We start from the raw sequence: 24,093 nt of genomic DNA on the forward strand, positions 1-24,093 counted from the left end.
TAAAAATTAAAAAAAAACAATCAATAGTTTAGGCCTAAATTTGCTTCTAAATATGTGCTGAACTAATCTACGCCCCATGTAGACAGCTCTGCAATTGCGCATGACTGGCTAGTCAGCTTGTTTCTCGCCTCCAATCAAAAATCAAAGCTCGCTCCAGAGGGAAGGCGCTACAGATTGTGTCAACGTTGACCACCCGGAAATACGCGCAATATCAGGCTGCGACTTGGACTCGGTTTTTTGCGCCTGCGCAACATGCACGGAACGATAAGCGGCTGAGTGACTACGTTATATGACGTCAGCACGCTGACCCAAGGTGGGTGTTTCGCGCCTGCGTAGTCCCGCACTGAGAGAGCGTACAAGCAGACGGACGGATGCCGGGTGGGCCGGAGCCGCGGGGCCGCCCGAAGCGGGGAGCTCCTGCCGAAGGGGTGGCAAAGGAGGAAGAGGTACCGGCGGGAGGCTCCTCCCGCAGGCGGAAGGCGGAGTGTCCGCGGAGGAGGCGGAGTCGCCGGGATATGCCTGGGGAGGAGGAGGAGCTAGAGCACGGGGTCCAAGACAGGTGAATGACGTCACGGAGCAGGGAGTTGGCCAGGTGAAGAACAACTATGGAGCAGGCTCATCGGCTATATAGAGCAGTGGGTGTGGTTTGTCGGGTGAAGGAATAAGGGCTGAAAAGTTATTGTGGGAGGAGCATTTTTTATTTGCATGTGAGCGACTCAATGACAAACTCGAGTTATTGGCCTGGCACACGAGTGTCATACTCGTGAAACAGCGGCCAGCTCCAGGTAGGTTAGAGTTTTTATTGGTGACGTGTGGCAGATGGCAAGGGGCGGGACTGCGGCTTTATCTAGGTGGATCAGGCACCTGGGGTTCGGGAGGGATCGTGTGCACCTAGGTTGGTGAAACAGGTTTACGAGATAAATGATGGAGTTGCTTAGGGAGGTTTTTTCCCACTATAAATGACATGGAACGTTATAATTATAATGATTTGTATTTCCAGATACATGGAGGAAGATATTGTGGCTGATAAAGGTATATTTATATTTATTATGAAATGTATTTAATCACTGAAGAAAGGTGGATTTTATTTTCTTTTTTTGTACCAATAAACATGGACTGTAGGTCACTATTGTAGGATGTCATGTGACATTTTGGGTGACTTTCTCTGCTTAACCACAGTGAGCTGATTGTATATGGCACTGCAAAATGTATTTTAGTTTATCCGTTGAACTTCTTTCTGCTGTAGACTTTAATGAGTCAGAGGGTCCCTGACAGCCCCACTAAATAATGCAAGCAAAAGTACTTTCAGTACTCTTTATATGCATTAAAGAAATGAAACTTTAAGCTACACCTCTCCCCCTCCATTGTGCGATGATGCTTGCCACTGCGGTGGCAGGAAAGCTCTTCCATTGAAATCGGTAGAAGGGCTTTCAGCGGATGCAACAAGAGTTTCGCTAGTTTGCTGAGCTGGAGCTGACTCGCTGTAAGTATATCAGGTGCAATCAGATGTGTTCAGTAGAACATAGTTCCTGCAGGGAAAATCGCTGGGGGGCAGACAAAGATGAAATGCTCAAGCGGGATTTTGCAGAACTCCTGTTGTGTATTTGAAAGAGGCACCACATGTATTAAAAGGGACCTATCAGCTATCAAGTGCTTTAACCCCTTAATGACAATTGACGGTCCGGGCACATCATGCACTAACATAGTTAGCCACAATTGACGTGCCAGGGGTGCAGAGAACGATCTACGTAGGCTTTCTGCACCCAAACGGTGTTGCTGTAACACCAAGATCAGCATCAGGGGCCATGTCTGGCCCCTCCCCGGGGCATCAACGTCTGCCATACACTGTATGGTGGCGGATGCCCATTTTAAAAGAGTTTAGGAGGCAATGGTGTCTTTGAAATACCTCGATAGCATGGCATTCAGCGTCGCCAAACACCCACCCCTTTAAAATAAAACTAAGAAGTTGAAAAAGTTTTCAAGAGGGTCTCGCCAGACCCTCCTGAGAACGCTGGCTCCCCTTGCAGGTTGAACACAGGTACTGCATTCAACCATGCAAGTCAGCGGAGCCCAGCTTTCTAATCGCAATGTGAAATAAAATTGGTAACCTGTAAAAATAGTCTTCCAGTTCCAAAAAATGTTTAGCAAAAGGCCAAAAAAATAAATAATAATAATCTATGAGCAAGTCCTTAAATTAGTGCTTTATCTTAAAAAAAAAAAAAAAAAAAAAAAAAAAAAAAACAATTCTGGCATGGAAAGAGTTGAAATACCCTGGGTGTCTAGTTTTCAAAAATCTATGGTTTGATGGGGTAAATTGTATTGGCCAGCTTGAAAGATACTGAAATAGCGCATGGGGGAAGAATTACCGGATTTGGGAAAATAGTTTTGAAATAGCCTTTGTCACAAAGGGGTTAACGTAAATATCATGGCTTGAGTGTCCCTCTATTGTTTACCATGAGGCCATTTGTTTATCTAGTTGATTGGGGTGATAACAATTATTTCTAAAATAATGTGAAAACTAGGAAATACATTTTCCCTTGCAAGGAATTCTAATTTAGCTTGTCTGTTGGCCCAACTCTTCATATGGCTATATGTAACTATTCAATGGCTGGTGTGGGCCTGCAGAGTCACTTTATAACTCGAATCTTATTCCTGGTTCCCAACAATTGAATACTTTGTGGTACTCCCCATCACAACAAAATGAAGGCGATAACTGGTTCATTGAGCCCTAAGAGTATTCTGCTTATATTAAAATCAGAACTAGATGGTGGTAAATACGTTAAAAATACAGATCACATTAACACTAGTGTTGCCTGAGATTGCTGTTGTCCACTGCTAAAAAACCCCCTTATGTCAGCCTTGTCGAATTGTGCTTTCAATGGGGGGAAAAATCCTTCTTGACAGGGTATTCTTGATTTCTCTTTGGATCAAAAAGCCCTAAATAAATATTAATTCCTATACTATCCTACATAGCCCTCTATGTTCTGCCTTATTAAAAAAGTATCCAAGCCCATTTTAAAGGCATCTAATGTGTTTGCTAGCACCACCTTTCAGTGAATTCTGTACTTTTATTGTTCTTACTGTAAAAAAAATCCCCTCGTAGACTAAATCTCCTTTCTTCAAGGAAAGGGTAACCTCTTGTCCTTCGTAATGTTCTATTAATGAACAGAGAGCCCTTTGTATGAGCCCTGTACATACCTTATTTGCTCGATTATAAAACGACCCCCCCAAAGTTTTGAATATTAATTTACAAAAAAAGAGAGCCTGAATATAAGACTACCCTATATGAAAAAAGTTATATTAGTAAATATTTATTCACATGTAAACTATTTTGTCATATTTAATAAAGACTATGATTGAGAAAAATGCATTTCTTTTTCCTTTCTTTTATTTGCCAACCTGTCCCCCAGTTATGCACATCTGCCCCATGGCTTCCTATTCTGCCCCTCTGATATGCCTTATACCCCCCCTACATGCCACTCTTCTCCCTCAGATATACCTTCTACCTCCCTATATGCCACTCTGCCCCCTCTGATATGCCTTATACCTCCCTATATGACACTCCGCCCCCTCTGATATGCCTTATACCTCCCTATATGACACTCTGCAACCCTGATATCAGCCAGCGCTCCATCATAGAAGCCCCAGCAGAAGTGCTGGCGGCAGCGGGGTTTGCCTGCGCGCATCGTGCAGACGTTCACCAGATTCCAGAGAGGACGATCCAGGTCCCCTGCGGTTCATTTCATGAAGCTATATTAAAGTTATTTACATTTCAGAAGGCTTAATATTCACCATATGAACAAATTTATAATTTTGTCACCTCTCTTTGAAATCTCTTTAATTAGACTTTTTTTTGAGAGAGAGAGAAACCGTTGGCTGTTTTCTCACGTAACTTAGCTAATACTTCCTTTTATGGACCATAGGTGGACCCTAGACTTAATGACAAACGCCCTGACTCATCATGCTGCCTTGTAGAAAATAAAACGGCTTACTTAATCACGTAGTAACACCTCACTAATGAAAGCTAACAGAGGTCTCCAAAAATGTCACACCATTTGTGACCAACAATAATGGCTACCTCTCTGTCTGCATGTAGAAGAAGTTTATTGGAACAAAATTCCTGCTTTTTGTCAATGCTAACTAACATTACTGTATACAGAACTTTTATTTTATGCTCAAGAAGAAAAATATTTTTTTGCATGACATATCACCTCTAACCAAGGTAACAGACTGGGCTGTCAGTAACTGAGAGGAATTCATATTGGTAACTGTGGGTTTCAATTAATCAGGTATAGGAAACTAACAAATATTTGTATGTATGGTTTGGATACATGTAGATGGGTTTTCAATGTTTCCAGAATAAAATATTAAATAACTTCAATTATTGTGATTTAGAAACTTCAATTATTGTGATTTATGTGGTTGATTGACTTTAGCTGTTCTCACCAACTATAGCTCCAAAGCGGGAGGTGGAGGAGGAGGAGGAGGAGGAAGTGGTGATCCAAGAGGTAGAACCCACCATAATTATCCAGGATCCTCCACTGGAAGTGGCAGAGGCCCTTCCTTTAATGAGAGAAGGAGTCCTGCGCAGCTCTCGGTCCAGGCCGACCCCAACCCTGCAACTCATTTGCAAGACTGAACCTGAGCAACACCAACTTGTGTATGGTAAGATGGAAAGTAGTAACCAACAAGTGAGTAGATAAGGGGTAGATAAGAGGTAGCAATGTGCTGTTATAAGGGTGATTAATAATTATAATGGTTAATCATTCTGTTATTATCAGGGTTTTAACATGGTAGATTATGAAAATAAATAGCCACAGTAGAGTCTGAGGACATTGATTATAGAGGTTTACAAAGATGTCCATTTGGGGTTAGAGGGAGTTAAGTTATCTGAATGTCAGCACTGAATAGAGAGTTCTTGAGCACATGTCAAAAAAATAAATGCAGATATCTTGGCGTTTTATGAAGGTTTTTTCCCTGTGGAATTGCAAGAGATTGTGACTGTTGGTACAAAATCCAGTAAATTAATACTAGTTTACCTGTTAGCAATGAGGAGAGTTGTTGACATTTGTAGCACATGTTCCTACTAGACTTGTGCGTTTGTATTCGGGCGAACGTGAAAACGAACACGAAGGGTACCAATTGGTTGATGCTAGAGGAGGCCCCTGCCAGCCACCAATAGAGTTGCTCTTATGGACCTTTAACTCCTGGCGGTGAAACTCGACCTGGGGAGACCATTGGTCTCCCCGCTCCAAGAGTTAAAGGTTCGTACGAACGACTCTATTGGTCGCCAGCAGGGGGCTTGTCTGCCATCAACCAATGAAGAGCAGGTGCGCTTCATTGGTTGGCCCCTGCCGGTGACCAATGGAGTTGCTCATACAGACCTTTTAAAATCCTGGCGCCAAAGCTGCTGCGTTGTGCCTGCAGCGTTAACCCTGTATTAAACCCTTCTTTAAAAAAAAACGAACACAAATATTCGGCCGAACCAAACACAGGAACGGGCGACTATTCGTGCACAGAAATGTGGGAAACAATGTAATTTAATGGGACACTTTAATTAGTCCAATTGGGAAATGCTCCTCAAATGGGAGCTGGGGTAATAGCGTAGTACCTTGTCTGCTGACAGGCTTAAATGTGCAAAGGCTGTATATTCTGGAGCTCTTCACAGTTGGTGTGTGAGGCATAGGGTATATGGGAGTGAAATTTGCCATTCTAGCCTTTCAGGAGTGAAGAAGTCTTATACGAGCTCACCAATAATAAAAAACACTGAAAACAAACATTTTGTATTTTAAAAAAAAAGGGTTATAATCCACAAAACCACTTTTACCAGTCAGTCGTTCTTGTGGAAATGTGTATTTATTTCTTTAGCATATTAATGGCATTTAACACTGTATGTGTATGTGCCCTGGTGCCGTATGTTGTGTACTGTCACCTACATGGGCCACGTGTGCAAGGTGCATATGTGTGAGGAAATATTGAGGGAAATTGTCCTCCTCTTAATGTTTGTATATTATGTGATGTATGGTTTGATCAACTATATAAGCCAAAAGAAAGTCCTTTACTTGAAGAAATTTTTTTTTTCAATTGTTGGGGTACATTAAAAATAAATAAAGAAATATGATTAAAAAAAGTTTGCATGGTGACTATCTGAATTTAAAATCTAAACTATTTGATCACTTTCATTAGTTTTAATTATCTTGCTTTTGATGTCATAATAAACACTTTATTTATAATATTCATCTGTCTTCAAAGCATCAGTTATATAACCTACGCGCAGTAAACAGTTCCTTTATAATCTATGACAGGCCAACTAAGTAGTAATGCATGTTGAAGTACTCTGTAAGTAGTTTAAAATGCATTCTTCCAAAAAAAAAAGGAAAAAAAAAGCACTTGCCTACATAATACAATGAATCCTTCCCTACAGCGTTCAAAGCTGCTTGCCTAAACGCCTGGACCAGTTATGCAACAAAACATCTGGTATACATTTGTATTTAGAAAGGGGTGCTGATATAATAATTTGTCAGTGATTTTAGTGAACTTTTATGTTGTCTCAACATTATTATGCAAACTTATTTTTGTCTATTGCAGAGATCAATGAAGGTCCCTCCTCTTTCACAGGTGGCATCAGGTGAGGCACACATCATAACAAAACATGATAGTTTTACAAAGTTGCCCCTCCCTCAAGTCTGTTTTCCTGCTTGTGTATCTCTACTTTCCTTTCCTTACACTTTTTTTTTAATTCTTATCTTTGTTCTTTATCCACTCCACAATTTTCCAACCACTTATCTTTTTGCCACGACCTCATGCCTCAGTGAGGAGGAGGAAGAGGAGGATGTATTGATAAGCGAGGAAGAGGTTCCATATAAAGATGACCCTCGGGATGAAACATACAGACCCCAGTTAGAAAGGTACGGGGAGGGGAACCCCCTTGTGCACAGACACTGTATGCATGAGCACCTCCCTCTCTTCCTCCTCCTTCCTTTTATATTTTTAAATAACTCTGGCATTTGCTGTCACCATCACATTGTAGGACTTTTCTTTACCTCCATCTATCGCTCTTGATCGATACCCTTTATCCCCTCCCTCTCAAATGTTTTCCCAATATTCCCCTTCCACCCTTTCTTTCCATGCCTCAGTGAGGATGAGGAAGACGAGTTGATAAGTGAGGAAGAGATTCCATATAAGGACGACCTCCGAGATAAAACCTACAGACCCCAACTGGACAGGTACCAGTGATTATCCCTTAAAGTACTGCAGGGCCATGGGTATCTCCTTGGTGTAGGCAGTGCATGTTTCTTCCTCTCTCACTCCTTTCCCTCCCTCACTGTAATTTCCTCCTTTTGCCCTTTAACGATTTTTCTTCCGTACACTGTTTTGTTCAAATTCCTTCTGTTCAAATCTCTTTCTTTACTACATCAGAGATAACCCTAGGTCTAGGCGGCGTGCAGCTCGTGCTAGAGAGGAGGCAACGCCTGTGGAAGTCAAAATGGAAGTTAAAGAAGAAGGTCAAGTTGTCCAGGAACAGGAGATGCCCAGGAAGTGAGTTTTTACAATGAGAAAAAAACAACGCCAGAGTCTTGTCTCATGAGATCAATTTGTGTTTTTCTGTCCTTTTTAGGAGAGGACGCAGGCGCAAGGATGATAAGAGTCCAAGACTTCCAAAGAGGCGGTGAGTAGATTTTTGCCTTTTGAAAATAGTCTATGCAGTTGACTCACAATGGCTCACAATTAGGTCAATAATCACACTTAATACTGAAGCATTGTTTGCCAGTTTACCCATAGGTTCCTACATCAGCAAGGCTTCTCAAGGTATCTTCATATATCAGCTGGTGCTAGGATAATCAAAATGTGTTTTGATATAAACTACAAGGACACTGCAGTTTGTCTAACCTTTGTACACTATAATAATGTTGACAAACCAATCCCATAATTGGTAATTGGTGATGAGATGTTAGATCATGTTTCTGTTTAGTCATTGTTAATTTAATTGCAAACGTATAAACAATATACAAAAGCTTAACTCAATGCCTAAATTCTGCTAAATGCATCTCTATATATAGTCACTGCCAATCAGCTCAGCACTTGTTCTGCTGGATGCAGATGTCTGTTTAAACCCCAGTGTGCACCTATAAAGTTTTCTCATTGGTTACTTTTTATTTGGAAGAATACATATTAACCCCTTAACGACAATCCACGTACATGTACGGGGTCACGATGCAATGTGTTGGTGGCAATGCCCGTGCATGTACGTGGTAGCGTTATTTGCCGTTGATCGCCGGCATCACGGTTCACAAGTGAGGGTATCCAGGAAAAAAAAAAAAATAATAATTCTGACCTTCCGATCGCCGTGATTCACAGCAATTGGTGGTTTAAACATTTGAGGATGCCTCTTAATTGAGGCAAGCCTGCAATGCCCCAGAGGGGGCTTCACAACCTCCTGATCGCAGTGAATCACGGCGGCCGGTGGGTTAAACGACCTGGTTTGTCAATTCCCCCCCCCTCGAGCCAGGTGCAAATCTACGATCACTTTCTTCACTTAAACGATGTTGCTGTAATGCCTGGATGTCGAGGCATTCAGCAACACCATGATCGCCCGTTTTTAAAAGAGTTCACGAGGCAATCAGCGACACCGAACACTCACCCCAGGATGCATGTGATTTTGCCACTTGCAAGATGGCGGCGCTTCTTTAAAAAAAAAAAAAAAAAAAAAAAAAAAACTCTGGCTCCGCTTGCAGTTTGAATACAGGTACTGCATTCAAATGTGGCCTTTTAACCCCCCAAACACCAGACAAACCATGCATGTGTGGTACCACTGTACCCTGGGGATGTTGCTGAACACACATTGGGGTGTTGTTTGATAGTGATGTATACCTGGAGCTATAAATGTTATACCTGAAGTACAATTTGTGTGAAAAAAATATATACAATACAAGAATTACTAGAACAAACTTTGGCAAAGGCTGGTGGTAAAATCTCATGCATGGAAAGGGTTAAAATACTAGCATTTGAAATACCTTGGGGTGTCTAGTTTTCTAAAATATATGGTTTGGTGGGGTGAATTGAATTAGCCAACTACAAAGATGGCCCTATTAGGACATGGGGGAAGTAGGATCAGATGTAAAAAAAAAAAAAAAAAAAAAATGTGCACTTCCTAAATGTGGCGTTTTACCTCCCCCAACAAACCCATGCATGGGGGTATGACTGTACTTGAGAGATGTTGCTGAACACATATTGGGGTCTTTGAAAGTGATGTATATCAGGAGCTGTAAATCCATACCTGAAGTGCAATTTTAGTGATAAAAAAAAACAAAATAAATTACTACCACAAAGTTTGACAAAGGGTGGTAATAGAATTAGTGCATGGAAAGGGTTAAAATACCAGCATTTGAAATACCTTGAGGTGTCTAGTTTCAAAAATATGATTTGATGGGGAAAATCTGAAGAAAGCCCTTCTTGTCCTGAAAAAACAACATCTATCTTGTGTGGGTTCACTAAATGAGTGAGGAGAAAATTAAATCTAAACACAAGCATCGCAAAAGTGTTAAAACATCCTCGGTCCCAAAGGGTACGAAAAGTACAGCCTGGTACAGCCTGGTCCTTAAGGGGTTAAAGGAGGGTCAAGGACATAATGCTGTCCTTTTCAAATTGCTAGATAGTTCAATTTGTTTCTTCCTTTCTTATCTGACCCAATTGCAGAAAGAAGCCTCCCATTCAGTATGTGCGTTGTGAAATGGAAGGATGTGGCACAGTTTTAGCCCATCCTAGATACCTACAGGTGAGGACCGTGCTACCTGGATGTGTTTATGGCACTTGGTTTTCTTGCGCAAATGGCCATATCTCCACTGTAACAAAATATTTTGTTTCCTAGCATCACATAAAATATCAACATTTATTAAAGAAGAAGTATGTATGTCCACATCCATCTTGTGGGAGACTGTTCCGCCTACAGAAGCAACTCCTCCGTCATGCAAAGCACCACACAGGTACCAGAGAACTCTGAGTAGGAAAAGCGCTGTCTCGCATCATTGGTGTCAGTCTGACATTACTCTATTTTTATTCAGATCAGCGAGATTATATTTGTGAATATTGTGCCCGTGCGTTTAAGAGCTCCCATAACTTAGCAGTGCATCGTATGATCCATACCGGAGAGAAACCCTTACAGTGAGTCGCTTATGTATTACATTTTGCTTCCCTTGGCCACTCGCATATCCCCATTGCTACACTACTAAATTCCCATTTACTTTAATCTTGTCTCTTTTGTAGATGTGAGTTTTGTGGCTTCACCTGCAGACAGAAAGCTTCCCTGAATTGGCACATGAAGAAACATGACGCTGACTCTTTCTATCAGTTCTCCTGCAGCATCTGTGGGAAGAAGTTTGAGAAGAAGGACAGTGTTGTGGCTCACAAGGCAAAGAGCCACCCAGAGGTTCTTATAGCAGAAGCCCTGGCAGCCAACGCTGGAGCCCTTATTACTTCCCCTGAACTGCTGGTACCCGAAACCCCGGTCCCGGTGGCTCAAGAGGAGCCGGAACCTCAAGCTTTTTATCCTAGCACTGGCTCCAAGATTTTAGTGGCTTGTCCCATCCAGCCAGTTGAAGGACTGGGTGCTACCACTGAGGTTCTTATTGAGGATTCGGACTCTGCAGGACCCTAGAGAGGGTGTACAGATCTCTCTGTACAGCACCAGAACTGTTTCCTCTTTCCTGGCTGGCTGTCTTATTCCCTGTACTTCCCTATTGCTGGAATCCATGCCTTCTATGCCATTCATGTAATCTCTGCACATAACCCTGGGCTCAGTTTTTTTTGCCCTTGGCACCCTTACAATTTTATGTTTTACAACTTTTTTTTGTTCATTCCTACTTACTATGGTTTGCCATCTTTTTTCCCGTCTCCCTGTTTCTTCATGCTTTTTCTTTTGAGTCTATCCTTGTTCAATCCTTTTCTTGTCCCTTTCCTCTTTGGTGCTGTGTTCTGCACTCACTGTATATAATATGTTTAAAGAATAAAATTGAGCTGTCTCACATGGAGCCTTCTCCTTAAAGCAAAGCTGCTAGCATTACTTAGAGAGTGCCGCTTGCTGCCTCTTTGTACTGCGTGATTTGATTTTTTTTCTCTTTTGTCTCTACAATGTAAGTAAAACTAAACACTCTGCAGCAGTATTCGCTATAGCATGCTTGAGACACTGCAAAACTTGCAGATTTTATCTTACCTTAAACACAAGCACGCATATACTTTAGTAGAGCATGCAAATATTATTTAGAAGTGGAACAGCACCTTTTAATAAGTGGAATTTGAACACCTTCCATAGAGGAAGTTATAGTGAAATGGAAATCTGTACAGAATACACAATTGTTTAATGTTAAGCCATGTTAGTACCTTAAGTCAGTCTGTAGCTATCCATCACTCCACCTGCCCAAGTAACTCCAACCGTTTGAGCAGTGGCCCATGGAGAATGCTTGATCTTCATGTAACTCCTTTTACCTTCTGCTGTCTGACTTTAACCTAACCTGCTGTAATCTACTTCTTATCATTTCATTGCATTTATGCAGTTTGCACAAAAAGTAGCACAAGGTACATTAGAAACAGGTGCCTAAAATGTTAACAGATACTGGCAGCATTAATAGTAGTGATTTATTACGGAATATTTTTTTTTTTTTTGTATAGCATAAAATGTGCTTTTTCTGCAGATGATTCTTTTGCCTTGGTCTTTCTAAATTGGTAAAGTTGACAGTTTTCTTTTATTTGTGGTAATTGTGACGATCAAATGTATATTTTGGCAATGCTTCCAATAATTTAATAATGGTGGTGTGAGGGAAATAATGAATCTTGTATTTTTTTTTTATTATTATTATTTTGGGATGGGGGTTATTGAATTACAGTCACAACTGCCACTTTTGAACTTAAAGTGCATACTTTCAAAGGTAAAGAGGGCCCTGCTTGCAAGCGTGCAGTCTAGAGGTATAGAGACAGGGGGAGAGAACGTGCCAAAGGTTACTGTGGGAGTTGTGTTAAGGGTGGGTAAGTTTGTTTGTTTAGTTTTTTGTTTTTTTAAAAAAAAAAAAAAAAAAACGTGTGCTACTCTGAAGAAGACCGTTGTGGGCTTTTTCCTGAATATTAAGGTGAAAGCTGGAGGTTAGATGGAAGTGAGCTCCAGAGGTACACTTGCATACCCTGGCAGAAACGGTGAAACGCTTGCATTGATTTTGAAAATATGGCTGATTATGCAAAAAAAAAGTACTATTTAAGGCTAGTGATCATATGAAGACATTATTATTATTATCACGTTGTTGTTTGGCCCCTTTAATGGGTTCACCAAGATAGCTGTAGTCACTCCCAGAAATTACCTTGATGTATCCTCCTCTTGTCCCCAAAATCACTTTCAGCACCAGTCAGCATGCATACCTTGGAACCCTGCCATGTGTACCCAATAAGTAGACACCGCTACCTTCAGTTGAGTACGGCAAGAATGGACATTTTAATGACCAGATATAGCATATATGTATACACAGAAACATCAAGACAACGACCAGGTTTTAAACAGAACAAAAGGGCTCAATCACATCAGTACATAATTGAGATGCATCACACAAGATTAACAAGATTTAACTAAAACAATTTAAAAACTAACTTAAGGTGCAGGGAAACAATGATTATGGAAGGGGCCTTCCATCGTGTGAGGAGATCGTCTTTGTACATTTCAACCTGCAAGTGGGCCTGGCCCAGCAATGTAGTTCTGTCACATATCTCCCCTTTAAAAAGAATGAACTGGGGCCAGACCCCAACTGGGTCTGCAACCAGTTCAGGTGGGGTGCACAGCTCTGTTGCTCCTAGAGTTGTGGATGCAGGGGAGCTGGCAAGAGGCACCTGTCCCACTAACCAGTACTGGAGTGCACTTAAGACTAGGGAGTACGGGTCCAAGGTTAGGACAACAGTCTCACTCGCCAGGGCAGGGAGACAGAGTCCATAATTTGTGGGTAACGGGCTTGCCTTCAGTCATTACCAGGGGCACCGGTGACGGATAATTCCATTGCACACTCAGTCACTGGCCCCTTTTTAAATCATGATATCAGGTATCACCCAAATGGCCCTGATCAAAAGTTTACACACCCTTGAATGTTTGGCCCTGTTACAGACACAAAAGGTGACACACACACAGGTTAAAATGGCGAAGGTTAATTTCCCACACATGTGGCTTTTTAAATTGCACCTAGTGTCTGTGTACTAGCAGTCAATGAGTTTGTTACCTATCATGTACTGAGCAGGCTAGATACTTAGCCATAGGGAGCAGAAAAGAACTGTCAAAAGAACTGCGTCACGAAATAATGGAACGTTATAAAGATGGAAAAGGATATAAAAAGATAATGCCAGTCAGTACTGTTCAATCACTTATTAAGAAGTGGAAAATTAGGTGATCTCTTGATATCAAGCCAAGGTCGAGCCAAGGAACACTGAACTGCATGGTCTGATTGCCAGAAAGAAGCTTTTACTGTCCCAATGCCACAAAAAGCCAGGTTGCAATACGCCCGACAACACCTTGACATGGCTCACGGCTTCTGGCACACTGTAATTTGAATTGATGAGACCAAAATAGACCTTTATGGTCACAACCATAAGCGCTTTGTTTGGAGAGGGGTCAACAACGTCTATAGCGAAAAGAATATCCCACTGTGAAGCATGGTGGTGGCTCACTGTTTGGGGGGGGTGAGCTCTAAAGGCACAGGGAATCTTGTAAAAATTGATGACGGGATGAATGCAGCATGTTATCAGAAAATACCGGCAGACAATTTGCATTCGTCTGCAAAGCTACATATGGAATGCTCTTGGACGTTCTAGCATGACAATGAAATACCCAATGTTTTTATGGTTTTTCAGCACATTATAGGGCAATAATTACAAGTAGTATTTTGATATTTCAAAACCATTTTTTCCAAACATGGTAATTCTGCCTCCATGTGCTATTTGGAACATCTTTGAAGTCGTCCAATGTGATTTACCCCCATGAAGCCATATATTTTTGAAAAAATTCATTGTCCCGGACTTGAAACGCTGTCTTGACACTCATTTTTTTTGACACTCATGAAGTTTTCATCAACCGTTCAGTGCCCCTCAGTCTCCTCCGTGAGGCCTCTAGCTCAGTCGCGGTGCCGGCATGTCATGCTGAGTGCCAGAATATGACCTCATATTCCGGTGCTCAGCAGTGAAGCAGTGCGCACCGTGGCACAGCAGAGAGACAGAGGTCACGCGCACCGCAGGACTTCTGGATTGGGCTGGGAGCGTAAGAGCAGAGGATAGTCCAAAGCGGTGTCAGTAAACAAATCAATAGGTCAGGGGCAGGTGACGATCAGAGTGAACGGTAGTCCAGGCAAGGGTCAGGTAACAGGCAAACAGGGTAGTCCAATAGGACATACAGGAAACAAAGTTCTGGAACACTGGAGTAAAGTGTTCACAGTTGGAGGGTTTTTTTTTTATAGCACTGCAGGTGTCTACTCCTCCCCTGTGCTGAACAAACTCCATACTGGATTGGTTACTAGGCAGGGGTGAATCCATAGCACCTGGTTCATTAGTTCTGTATGTGGCCTTTATTGGTGGATACTAGATGGGGATTACAGGTGTTACCTCCCCTCCACAGGTGTACTGCATTATGTTGATGTTTGGGCAACGCCTGAAAGTCCTTCCTGGGGTTTGCTGAAACTTAAGGCCGCGGTTTTGGCCTACTGTGCTACCGTGATCGCAGGACGCCGTTACTACAGACGGCTTCGCCCTACTCCGCGGAGCTTTTGGACGGCATGCAGTGACAGAGGACAGCTGGGGAGAGCAGGTAAGGGTGAGAGGGGCATGACAGGGTGTAGATAATGAGAAGGGATGGAGAGGGGGTAGCTAGTAAAAAGGGAGGAAGAGGGGGTAGATTTGTGTGAATGAGTGAGTGAGTGAAGTTTGTTACTTTTTTACTACTAGGTCTATTCCTGGTTATGCAAGCTTGGCATTTCCCACAATAAATAAAGCCTTTTAAATCATTAAGAAAGTGTGTTGGCTTCTTTTCTTTTATACAACTCCTTACTAGTTTCTTTCTTAAATGTGGTGCTCCACTAAAAACAACCTTGGGAACAGGGCTAAGTATTTTAGTTCTTTATCATTTAAAAGTATAGGCCAGTGGGTTTGTATTATCTTGCGTAATTGCTTATGACTTGCATTAAAATAAAACATCAAAGGGATTTCATCTTTTATATCTTTTTTGTCTTTTGCTTTTGGCCTCAAAAGTATTTCTCAGTATCAGTTTGTTTAACTTAATTTATGGTCATTTTTTTACGCGCAGGAGAGAGAGGGGTGCCTAGCAACCGCTCGGCGCCCCTCAGTCTCCTTCGCGAGGCTTCTAACTCCGTTGTGGTGCCGGCATCTCATGCTGAGCACCGAAATATGACGGCATATTGCGGCGCTCAGCAGTGAAACAGCAGAGCAGGAAGCAGCGGCAGAGCAGGAAGACTGAGGCTCCCACCGCAGGACTTCTGAATGGTAAGTCCAAAACCTTTAACTACAAAGGGGAGAGGGTAGATAGTGTGAAGGGAGGGGGGTGGATAGTGAGAAGGTGGTAGAAAAGGGGGAAGGTAGATAGTGAGAATGAGTGAGAGAATGAATGAATGTGTGGATGAATTGTCTGAATGAGGGAGATAATTATGAGATAAGAATGAGTTTGTGAGAATGCATTAATGAATGTGTAACTTTGTGTGAATGAGAGAGAATAAGTGATTGTGTGAATTAATTATGTGAATGAAAGTGTGAATTAGTGAGTGACTGTTAAAGTGTTTGTGTATATGATAGCTGTATATAGATGCTTGGCACAAGCAGGGTGTTTGAGCCTTGGGGACCAAGATGACACAGGCAGGGGTTTATGGGACAAAGATGGCACAGGCCGGGCTGTTTGGGGACAAAGTTGACTCATGCTGGGCTGTTTGGGGACAAAAATGGTAAATCCTATGTGTGTAATCTGGGTGCTGGTCAGGTTCTATGTGGGCAGTGTGGACGCCAGAGCTGGCTTTGGGTTGTGCGACCTGTGATCTATGCCTGTAGTTTTATCTCTTGTATGTTTCCATACAGTATTATTGTATACCTGCAAATACGGGATTTGTATTTCTGATTCTATGCCTCCAGTGCTGAGTTCACATGTGAACAATAATAATAACAATATTAATATATATATATATATATTTGCTAACAGCAATCACACTCCTATCATGTCAGCTAGTACATGCTGGGATTTTTTTGTCCTATTTTGCTGTGTTACTTACTTTAAATAAAAGTGTGAGATTTTTTTTATGATGGGGGTTTCGGACACGTAAATGCTGCATTTTCGATTTCAGTCCAGAAGTTTCGTTTCGGTGCATCCCTAAGCCAGACAATGAAGTAGGCCTACACCACATCAATGTTTGGCTTAGTATATAGTGATAGGAGTTATGCTGCACTATTATCAATGTCTGGCTCAGTATATAGTGATAGGGATTGCGCTGTACCACCGTCAATGTCTGCCTCAGTATATAGTGATAGGTGTAATGCTGTACCACCATCAAAGGGGGGGTCTGCATTGGGACAACTATTAAATAAAATAGGGGTGGCTAGGGGGTATAAGTACACAACAGGGTGGTTTGGGCACCACATAAATAAATACACAAAGGTATACATGGGTCAGTCATTAACAATGCAAAGGGGGCATCAGTACACAAGGGAGGGGGGGCTGGCTGGGGACATCACATAAATCAATACACAAGGGTGTTGGGGCATAATGTACAAAGGGGGCAATACACAAGGCTGTGGGGGGAAATACATTAAAACCAAAGGGGGGGCTGGCTGGGGCATCAATACACAAGGGGGGAAAACAAACAAACAGCAAACCAGTGTGGAAAGCATTTTGGATGTGGGTGTCAGTGTCGCAGAGCCTGTCCTAGTCTGTGTGTGTTTGGGTGTCGGTGTTGCAGAGCTTGTACTGGTGTCAGGGTAGGCGGTTTGGGGACAAAATTGGCTCACGCTGGGCTGTTTGGGGACAAAGTTGGCTCACTCTGGACTGTAATTTGTTAATGTTATCTTGGTGCTGGTCGGGTTCTATGTGGGCAGTGTGCAGACCAGGGCTGGCTTTGGGGGTGTGCATCCTGTGATCTATGCCTTTAATTTAGGGGGGTTTAATGCTTAGTTTAATGCTTAGTTGTTATGTGATCTCCAGTTGATCTGTACCTGCAAATCTGGGTTTGTGTGTTATTCTGTTGATCTGTATCTGCTATGCTATGTTTCCATACATTATTTATGTATACCTGCAAATACAGGGTTTGTATTCCTTATTTAGTTGATCTATACATGCACGTGCTGTTTACATGTTTTGTTTATTTGATCTATACCTGAACTACAGGGAGTAAGTAAAACAGAGGTGTGGCTTAGTGAATGAGGGACAAAGGTTAGCTGTTTTTTAATGTATTAAACATAATTTTTTTCTACTCCCAGTCCAATCACATTACATCAATATGCGTTAGAAAATCAGGAAAAGATGGACATGGATGGTGTGCTGATTCGGTGGCGCAACGGGCCACTTGACTAGACTTGCCCATCAGGCCTTAGGCTGTCAGCCCTCCCCTGAATTAAAATAGATATTGCAAGAAATTGGAAAAAACCTGAAGGGATTATCTGGAATAAAGTTAAAACTCAATTGATCTATCAATCTCAGACGGAAAAGGGAATTTTATCCCAAACTTCCAGAAATAAAAACAGATACCATTTCTGGAGTCTATGGATAGACCAATTACAACAAGGCAGAATACTCTAGCTAGAAATTCTGATGGCAAATAATAATAAAAAATAACAACATTCAAATCTCATTAAGACTAATGTTTGAGCAACAGAATTTTTAATATGTCTTTTATGTTTTTGTCTCTGTATGTTTCTTATTCGTTTGAACATTGATTACAAACGAATACAAGGAAAAATGTATTATATTTTGTTTGTATTTTTCTAAATGTATAATAAAACAAAAAAAAACTAAACCAAACAAAAAAATATTAGAACAATTTCTTTTTATTCTATAAAATTGGCTCTTAGGGATATTTTGAATCCAAGGTGGAAAATGACAACTAGATGATTCAATGAAACTATTTGTATCTACCTTTTTTTTAAAAAAAAAAAAGTGCATGTCTCTATTTGGTTGTTACAAATATATAGTTTTTAGATCTAAAGAAATAATTACATTTTTACTAATTTCTGAGGTGAATTCTACCCCCCATGTATTTGTGTTTATATGTTCTAGAAATAGATGTAATTTTTCTTCAGTGCCGGTCCACACAAAGAGTATATCATCAACGTAGCGTTTATATGATATCAGGTTAGTTTCCTAGATACTGCCAATTTACCAACACCTACACTACCTCCTGAATACCTACATTTCATGGATATATTTGACAAGAAAAGGAACTGATACCCTGCCGCCGCACTGCCCTTTAGATTGCCCTATTGACAATTAGGTATTTTTCAAGTTGAAAAAAGGTCGAAATGTTGTTCTTTGTCTCAATAAATCTGCTTGACGTTGGAACTCTTGAGTGCCTGGAGCCTTTATTTATCTATTTGATTTACTGGGGAACTGGCCCTTCCTGGCACAGTTAAGCACCTGGGTTCTCTTGGAGTATGCAGATTCCTCATTCTGGTTATTCATGGACTCGCTTGGGTCTTAAGAAATAAATAAACTAGGTTGGTTTAATTGTGAGAAATTTAATTGCAATAACTCAGATCCAATTTTGTTTATTTGGCTCACCAACAGTACCATTAAGATATTGGAGATTTTGAGCTCCCTTGTGAAGGATCTACTGAAATCTGTATTTAGAATTCAAAAAGCTCAGGGCCTATCATCATCTCTATCCGAAGCCTCACCAATTGAAATACTCTCCTTTTATTTACAAAATCTGAATGTCCTTAATTGGAAAGCTTGCAGAATTAATACTCTCACAGATTTTACTGAAAGACAACTAATAATTCAATTTGCAGATATTCATATACGATATAATTTACCATATAAGGAGTACGTTTTGTACTTACAGATAAAACACCTCTTGATGCAAAATCCATTAATGAAACAAGAGAAATGAGATGAGCTATTTTCAGTTATTCCTCAATCTAATATAGTGTCTTAAGTAATGAAGCTCTTAGCAAGCTCTCCAGTCCCCGAAAAATCAAAAGCTATTCAAAAATGCGAAAGACATCTCCATTTTACCTTATACCCCAAATTTGGTATAAGGCATGGTACAATACTAGAAAAGCAATCCACTGTTTAAACTTGCAGGAACAATATTATAAACTAGTGCACCGTTGGTATTTAGTTCCATCTAGGCTTAGAGGGAGCTAGAGGGACACATTCTCGGTTTTCCAGTTTACATCAGGAAGATTGAAGTCACCCATGAGTTTTAACTTCCCCCTTCACTGTCATTTTAGCCATTTCCTCAATTAGTAGATTATCTAGCTTTCCTACTTCTTAGTTATTTTTCAAATATAGGGCCACCCAGGGCCGGCCGAAGACTTAACGCCGCCTGGGGCGAAGTTTAAAACGCCGCCCCCCCCGCCGACGCCGGGGGGGGGCGCGGCATTTTAAACTTCGCCGACGCCATTATTTACCCCCGCCCCCCCCGGTACTTACCTTTAAACAGTCCTGCGGCGAGTCTCCCTGCTCTGCCACGGTGCCGGCTTGTAATGCTGAGCGCCGGAAATTGACGTCACTTCCGGCGCTCTGCATTACAAGCCGGCACCGGGACCGAACAGGGAGACTCGCCGCAGAGGAGAGAGAGAGAGGGGCGCCGAGCGGGTAAGCGAAAACCACTCGGTGCCCCTCTCTCTCTCCTCCGCTTCAAAAAAAAAAAAAGCGCTTGGGGCGGCAAAGTGCCGCCCCTTCTAAAGTGCCGCCTGGGGCAATTGCCCCAGTCTGCCCCATTATAGGGCCGGCCCTGGGGCCACCCCTCCCTCATTATACCATGTCTCAGTAACAGCCAATAAATCAACATTCTCACTCACCACTACTGTCATGCATCTTATTCTCTAAATTGCAAGCATTTGTAGACATGACCTTAAGCTTGTAATGTAACACACCAACACACCTTCTGTCCTTGTTTTGGGCTGCAAAATATATGCTTCTCCCTATTATCTGTATAGACCAAGCCCCCAGATCCACCTACCTGGTTATTAACTAAAACACCTTCCCTTCTATACTCTCTAGCCCAGTATTTATTATTCCCATTCCCTCATTCCTAGTTTGAAATCTCCTCCAACCATCGAACCACTCTCTCCCCAAGCACATTGGACCTTTTTTTCACTCAGATGCAATCCATCACAACTATACAGCTTATTACCCAAAGCAAAATCATCCCAGTGCTCTAAATACCCAAAGCTCTCCTACTTACACCAAGACTTTTGCCATGCATTTAACTGCCTAATTTCCCGCTGTCTTTCTGGTGTGGCTACTTTGTAGCAGCAGCAAACATAGGAAGAGATGTAGACTGAATTTTCCCCATTACAGAAATTGCAAGAACTGATGCCTTGGAGTAAGGAAGGACATTGAGCCTCAACAGAGCCTCAACAGAGGCTCAACAGAGAGCCTGTCAGACACATCCAGATTTTAGAGCAAGGAAGGAGATAGAGCTGCAGCAGCAGCAGTAGGGCACTGGGCCTGGTCAGGCATTGGCAGACAGACACATCACATCTAGTACAGGACTAAATTTCCCCCATACTTAGAAAAATGAATGCCCCACTTACTCCTTCAGAGTAAGTGGGGCAGATAGGGGAGGTGTGATGGCACCCAACAGGGGAAGAGGCATCTCAGTTATGCCACATGCAATAAAGGTTGAACCAAGCTATATGTGCTGATTCCCATTGAAAAACAGAGAAGGCAGGTACCTCCCCATGTGCAAAGGAGGGCAGGATGATGTACTGTGTGTGTCTATTGGATGTAATGCAACCCCTTGTACTGTTTAAATAGCCCCTATGTTTCCAAATAAACTGAGTTCCTGTTTTACCTCACTATGAGTCCTGTCTTGTAATTGAGGTAAGCCTCGGTGCTGCCCTTATCAGGGCGGTAGAGCGCTGTATTGCTATACTTCCGTATACTACAGTGCAGCCGAGGTTTCTGAAGAGCTGTGTCCTCTGCTATGATCTCGTATTGTCCTTTTCAGGACAATAGCCTCACTGTGTAGCTCAACTTCGGCTAGCCACAGTGGTAAGGCAGCCCCTTCTCTCTGTACACTGGTTCTGTCTGGCGCTAAAGGGGTTAATCGCTGGTGTCCCAGTGGCCATTGGGCGGAGGAAGCAACGTTCGGCGGGCGTACCCAGCCGGGGTACAGCTCGGTTCCGTCTCAGTGTGTTATTCTGTAGATCCATATCTGATAAGCTAGGTTTCCATACATTATGTATGTATACCTGCAAGTACAGGGTTTTTATGTCTTATTCAGTCGATCAATAACTTTACGGTAGTAATCTTTTTTTGTATTTTTTTTTTTGCGCACGTTGTACTTCAGGTATGAATTTACCGCTCCTGATATTTGTCACTGTCACACAACACCCCATAACAATTGGCAACGAGGATTCAACCACAAATTCACGTTATAATGGCTTTATTTGGAACAGTGAAAGAATTTGACCCTGGAACGGATAACTGGGTTTCCTGGACTGAAAGGTTACAGCAATATTTACTTGCTAAAGACATTGGAGATACTAAGTCTGTTGGCGTCTCACAACTATTGTTGCTAAAATATATCATATTCTAACAGACATGGTACACCCAGCAAAGCCGAGCAACAAGTCTTTATCTGAAATAATACAGATTTTAAACCAACATTTCCAACCGCGGCCATTAGAAATTGCTGAGCGTTTCAAGTTTTATAATCGACGTCAAGGGATACATGAGAGTGTATCTGCGTTTGCACTTAGCTTGAAGAAATACTCTAGCTCATGTAGTTTTTGGAGATTACATGAGTATGGCTCTTATGAGATCAGTTTGTAATGGGTATTGATACATAAGAGACTTTTGACAGAAGAGAGCCTGACGTTTCATAAAGCATTAACGATTGCTTCTATTTTTGAACAAGCCACATCAGATACTTGTTTATAACAAAAACAATTCAAAACTACAGAGGAAGTATTTTGTATGTAAATGTAAAGAAACAAAGTATTCCTGATAGTAAGTATTCAGCAAAAGCAACATTACATGTTAACTGTTACAGATGTGGAACACAGAATCATGGAGCTTCTGAGTGCAGAATTAAAAATGCTCATTGTCATGCCCATGGTAAAATTGGACACTTAAGGAAGACTTGCAGAGGAGATCCACAGAATGTATCAAACAAATCACATAAGAAAGGAAATTATCAATTATAGAGGAAATACACCAGTAGGATGTGCATCTGTGTCTGTGTGTACAAATGGTAAAATTGATAATCTTACACTGTACATACCTAAATCGGGTAGACCACCTCCATATGGAAGGGACTGGATACAGGCCCTTGGCATGTCTGAGAGTCTCAACAACACTGAAGTCCATCTTAGGGAAGTTGATTGTGCTCAATGGATTGAGAACAGTAAAATCAAATATGCCCCTGTGTTTGAAGATGTTCTGGGAAAAGTTAAGAACAAAAGGGTTCAGTTACAATTAAAACCTGGAGCTAGGCCAAAGTTTTGCAAAGCTAGGACAGAACCATTTGCTTTCAAAGGCAGGAGTTGATGCTGAACTGAGAAAGTTAGAAGAGTTAAGGATTATATCACCCGTTGTGATATGTAGTGAGTGGGCCTCTACTATTGTACCAGTACGAAAGAAAGATGGACAGATTCGAATAGGTGGAGACTTTAGGGTGGTGTTGAATGAACAATTAGCAGTAGATAAGTATCCTTTACCAAGAAAGGAAGAGAATTTTACTAACTTAGCTGATGGACAACATTTTACAACACTTGCAAATTACTCACCATCAATACTCACCGTGGTTTATTTCAACATATTCAGATGATCTTTGAAATCACTCCTGCACCAGCCATTTGGCAAAGTACCATGAAGGAATTGTTAAATGGCTTGCCCCATGTTCGATGCCTTTTAGATGACATGTTAATCACAGGCAACACAGAGGAAGAACACCAACACAATGTAGTAGAGAGAGTACCGCAGAGACTAATGACCTACGGTTTGAAGGTCAACTTAGAGAAGTGTGCTTTCATGCACGACAAACTAGAATTTTGTGGGCATGTAATAGATATGTCATGGTATCCATACTGCTTATGACAAAGTCAAGGCCTTGCAAGAAACTCCTATACCACAAAATGCATCAAAGTTGAGATTATACCTGGGTCTACTCAACTATTACCACCGTTTTCTTCCACGATTAGCACATTCCACTAAAGAGTTCCTCACCAGTTGTACAGAAAAGTCTTCCAGGTGTATGTTTGACAGGTGTAATACATGCTAGAGGGATTGCCAAAGAGACAATTTGTGATACTGAATAACAGTTTGTGTGAAAATATTTGAGAGATATTACGAGCCAAAGGGTTCTAATACCTAATAAGTTAGGTCAAGCCATGTTACAACTCCTTCCTGAAGATCACCCTGACATTGTCAAAACGAAACAGAGGGCTAGGTTATGTTTGGTGGCCATCAGTTGATAAAGACTGAGGAACATGCAATGTCATTCAAAGGGTGCAAGTCCAAGGACAGCTGCCACGAGCAGCTGTACAAGCATGGGACTGGCCTAAAACACCTTAGGAGATCTTTGCTGGTCCTATTGATGGAATTTCATACTTAATAATTGATGAACACTCTAAGTGGCCAGAAGTCATTCCAATGACACAGACTACAACTACTGAAGTCATATCTGCATTAGAAAGAATTTTCTCGGTATTTGGATTACAAAGAAAATTGGTCACAGATAATGGCCCCCAGTTTGTATCACAACACTTTCAGAACTTTTTACATGCAGATGGAATTCATCATCATCAGACGGTACCCTATCATCCTGCCATAAATGGACAAGCAGAGAGGTTTGTCCAAACTTTTAAAAGGGCTTTGAAAGATAAGAAAAACTGTGGAATACTAAGAGCATTTTA

General features: G+C 41.6%; 1 protein-coding gene across 6 annotated transcripts; it reads left to right on the top strand.

Moving 5' to 3' along the window:
• The first annotated feature begins 255 nt into the window (after positions 1 to 255).
• Positions 256 to 11,023, top strand: ZFP91 (ZFP91 zinc finger protein, atypical E3 ubiquitin ligase). Of its 6 annotated transcripts, none has more exons than XM_053450133.1 (12): positions 256 to 559; positions 1,001 to 1,032; positions 4,456 to 4,665; positions 6,589 to 6,628; positions 6,813 to 6,908; positions 7,137 to 7,226; positions 7,420 to 7,539; positions 7,619 to 7,669; positions 9,697 to 9,775; positions 9,869 to 9,983; positions 10,062 to 10,161; positions 10,264 to 11,023. In XM_053450133.1, exons 1-12 carry the CDS (start codon positions 372 to 374, stop codon positions 10,652 to 10,654), a joined length of 1,512 nt encoding a protein of 503 aa, XP_053306108.1. In that variant the 5' UTR covers positions 256 to 371; the 3' UTR covers positions 10,655 to 11,023. The 6 variants fall into 6 exon arrangements, with proteins under 6 accessions (XP_053306108.1, XP_053306110.1, XP_053306109.1 ...); XM_053450136.1 differs by having other exon boundaries at positions 419 to 592; XM_053450138.1 differs by lacking the exon at positions 256 to 559 and adding an exon at positions 612 to 785.
• Positions 11,024 to 24,093: the final 13,070 nt, after the last annotated feature.

This window comes from Spea bombifrons, chromosome 11 (assembly GCF_027358695.1).
Source record: "Spea bombifrons isolate aSpeBom1 chromosome 11, aSpeBom1.2.pri, whole genome shotgun sequence".
In the NCBI taxonomy this organism is placed as follows: Eukaryota; Metazoa; Chordata; class Amphibia; order Anura; family Pelobatidae; genus Spea; species Spea bombifrons.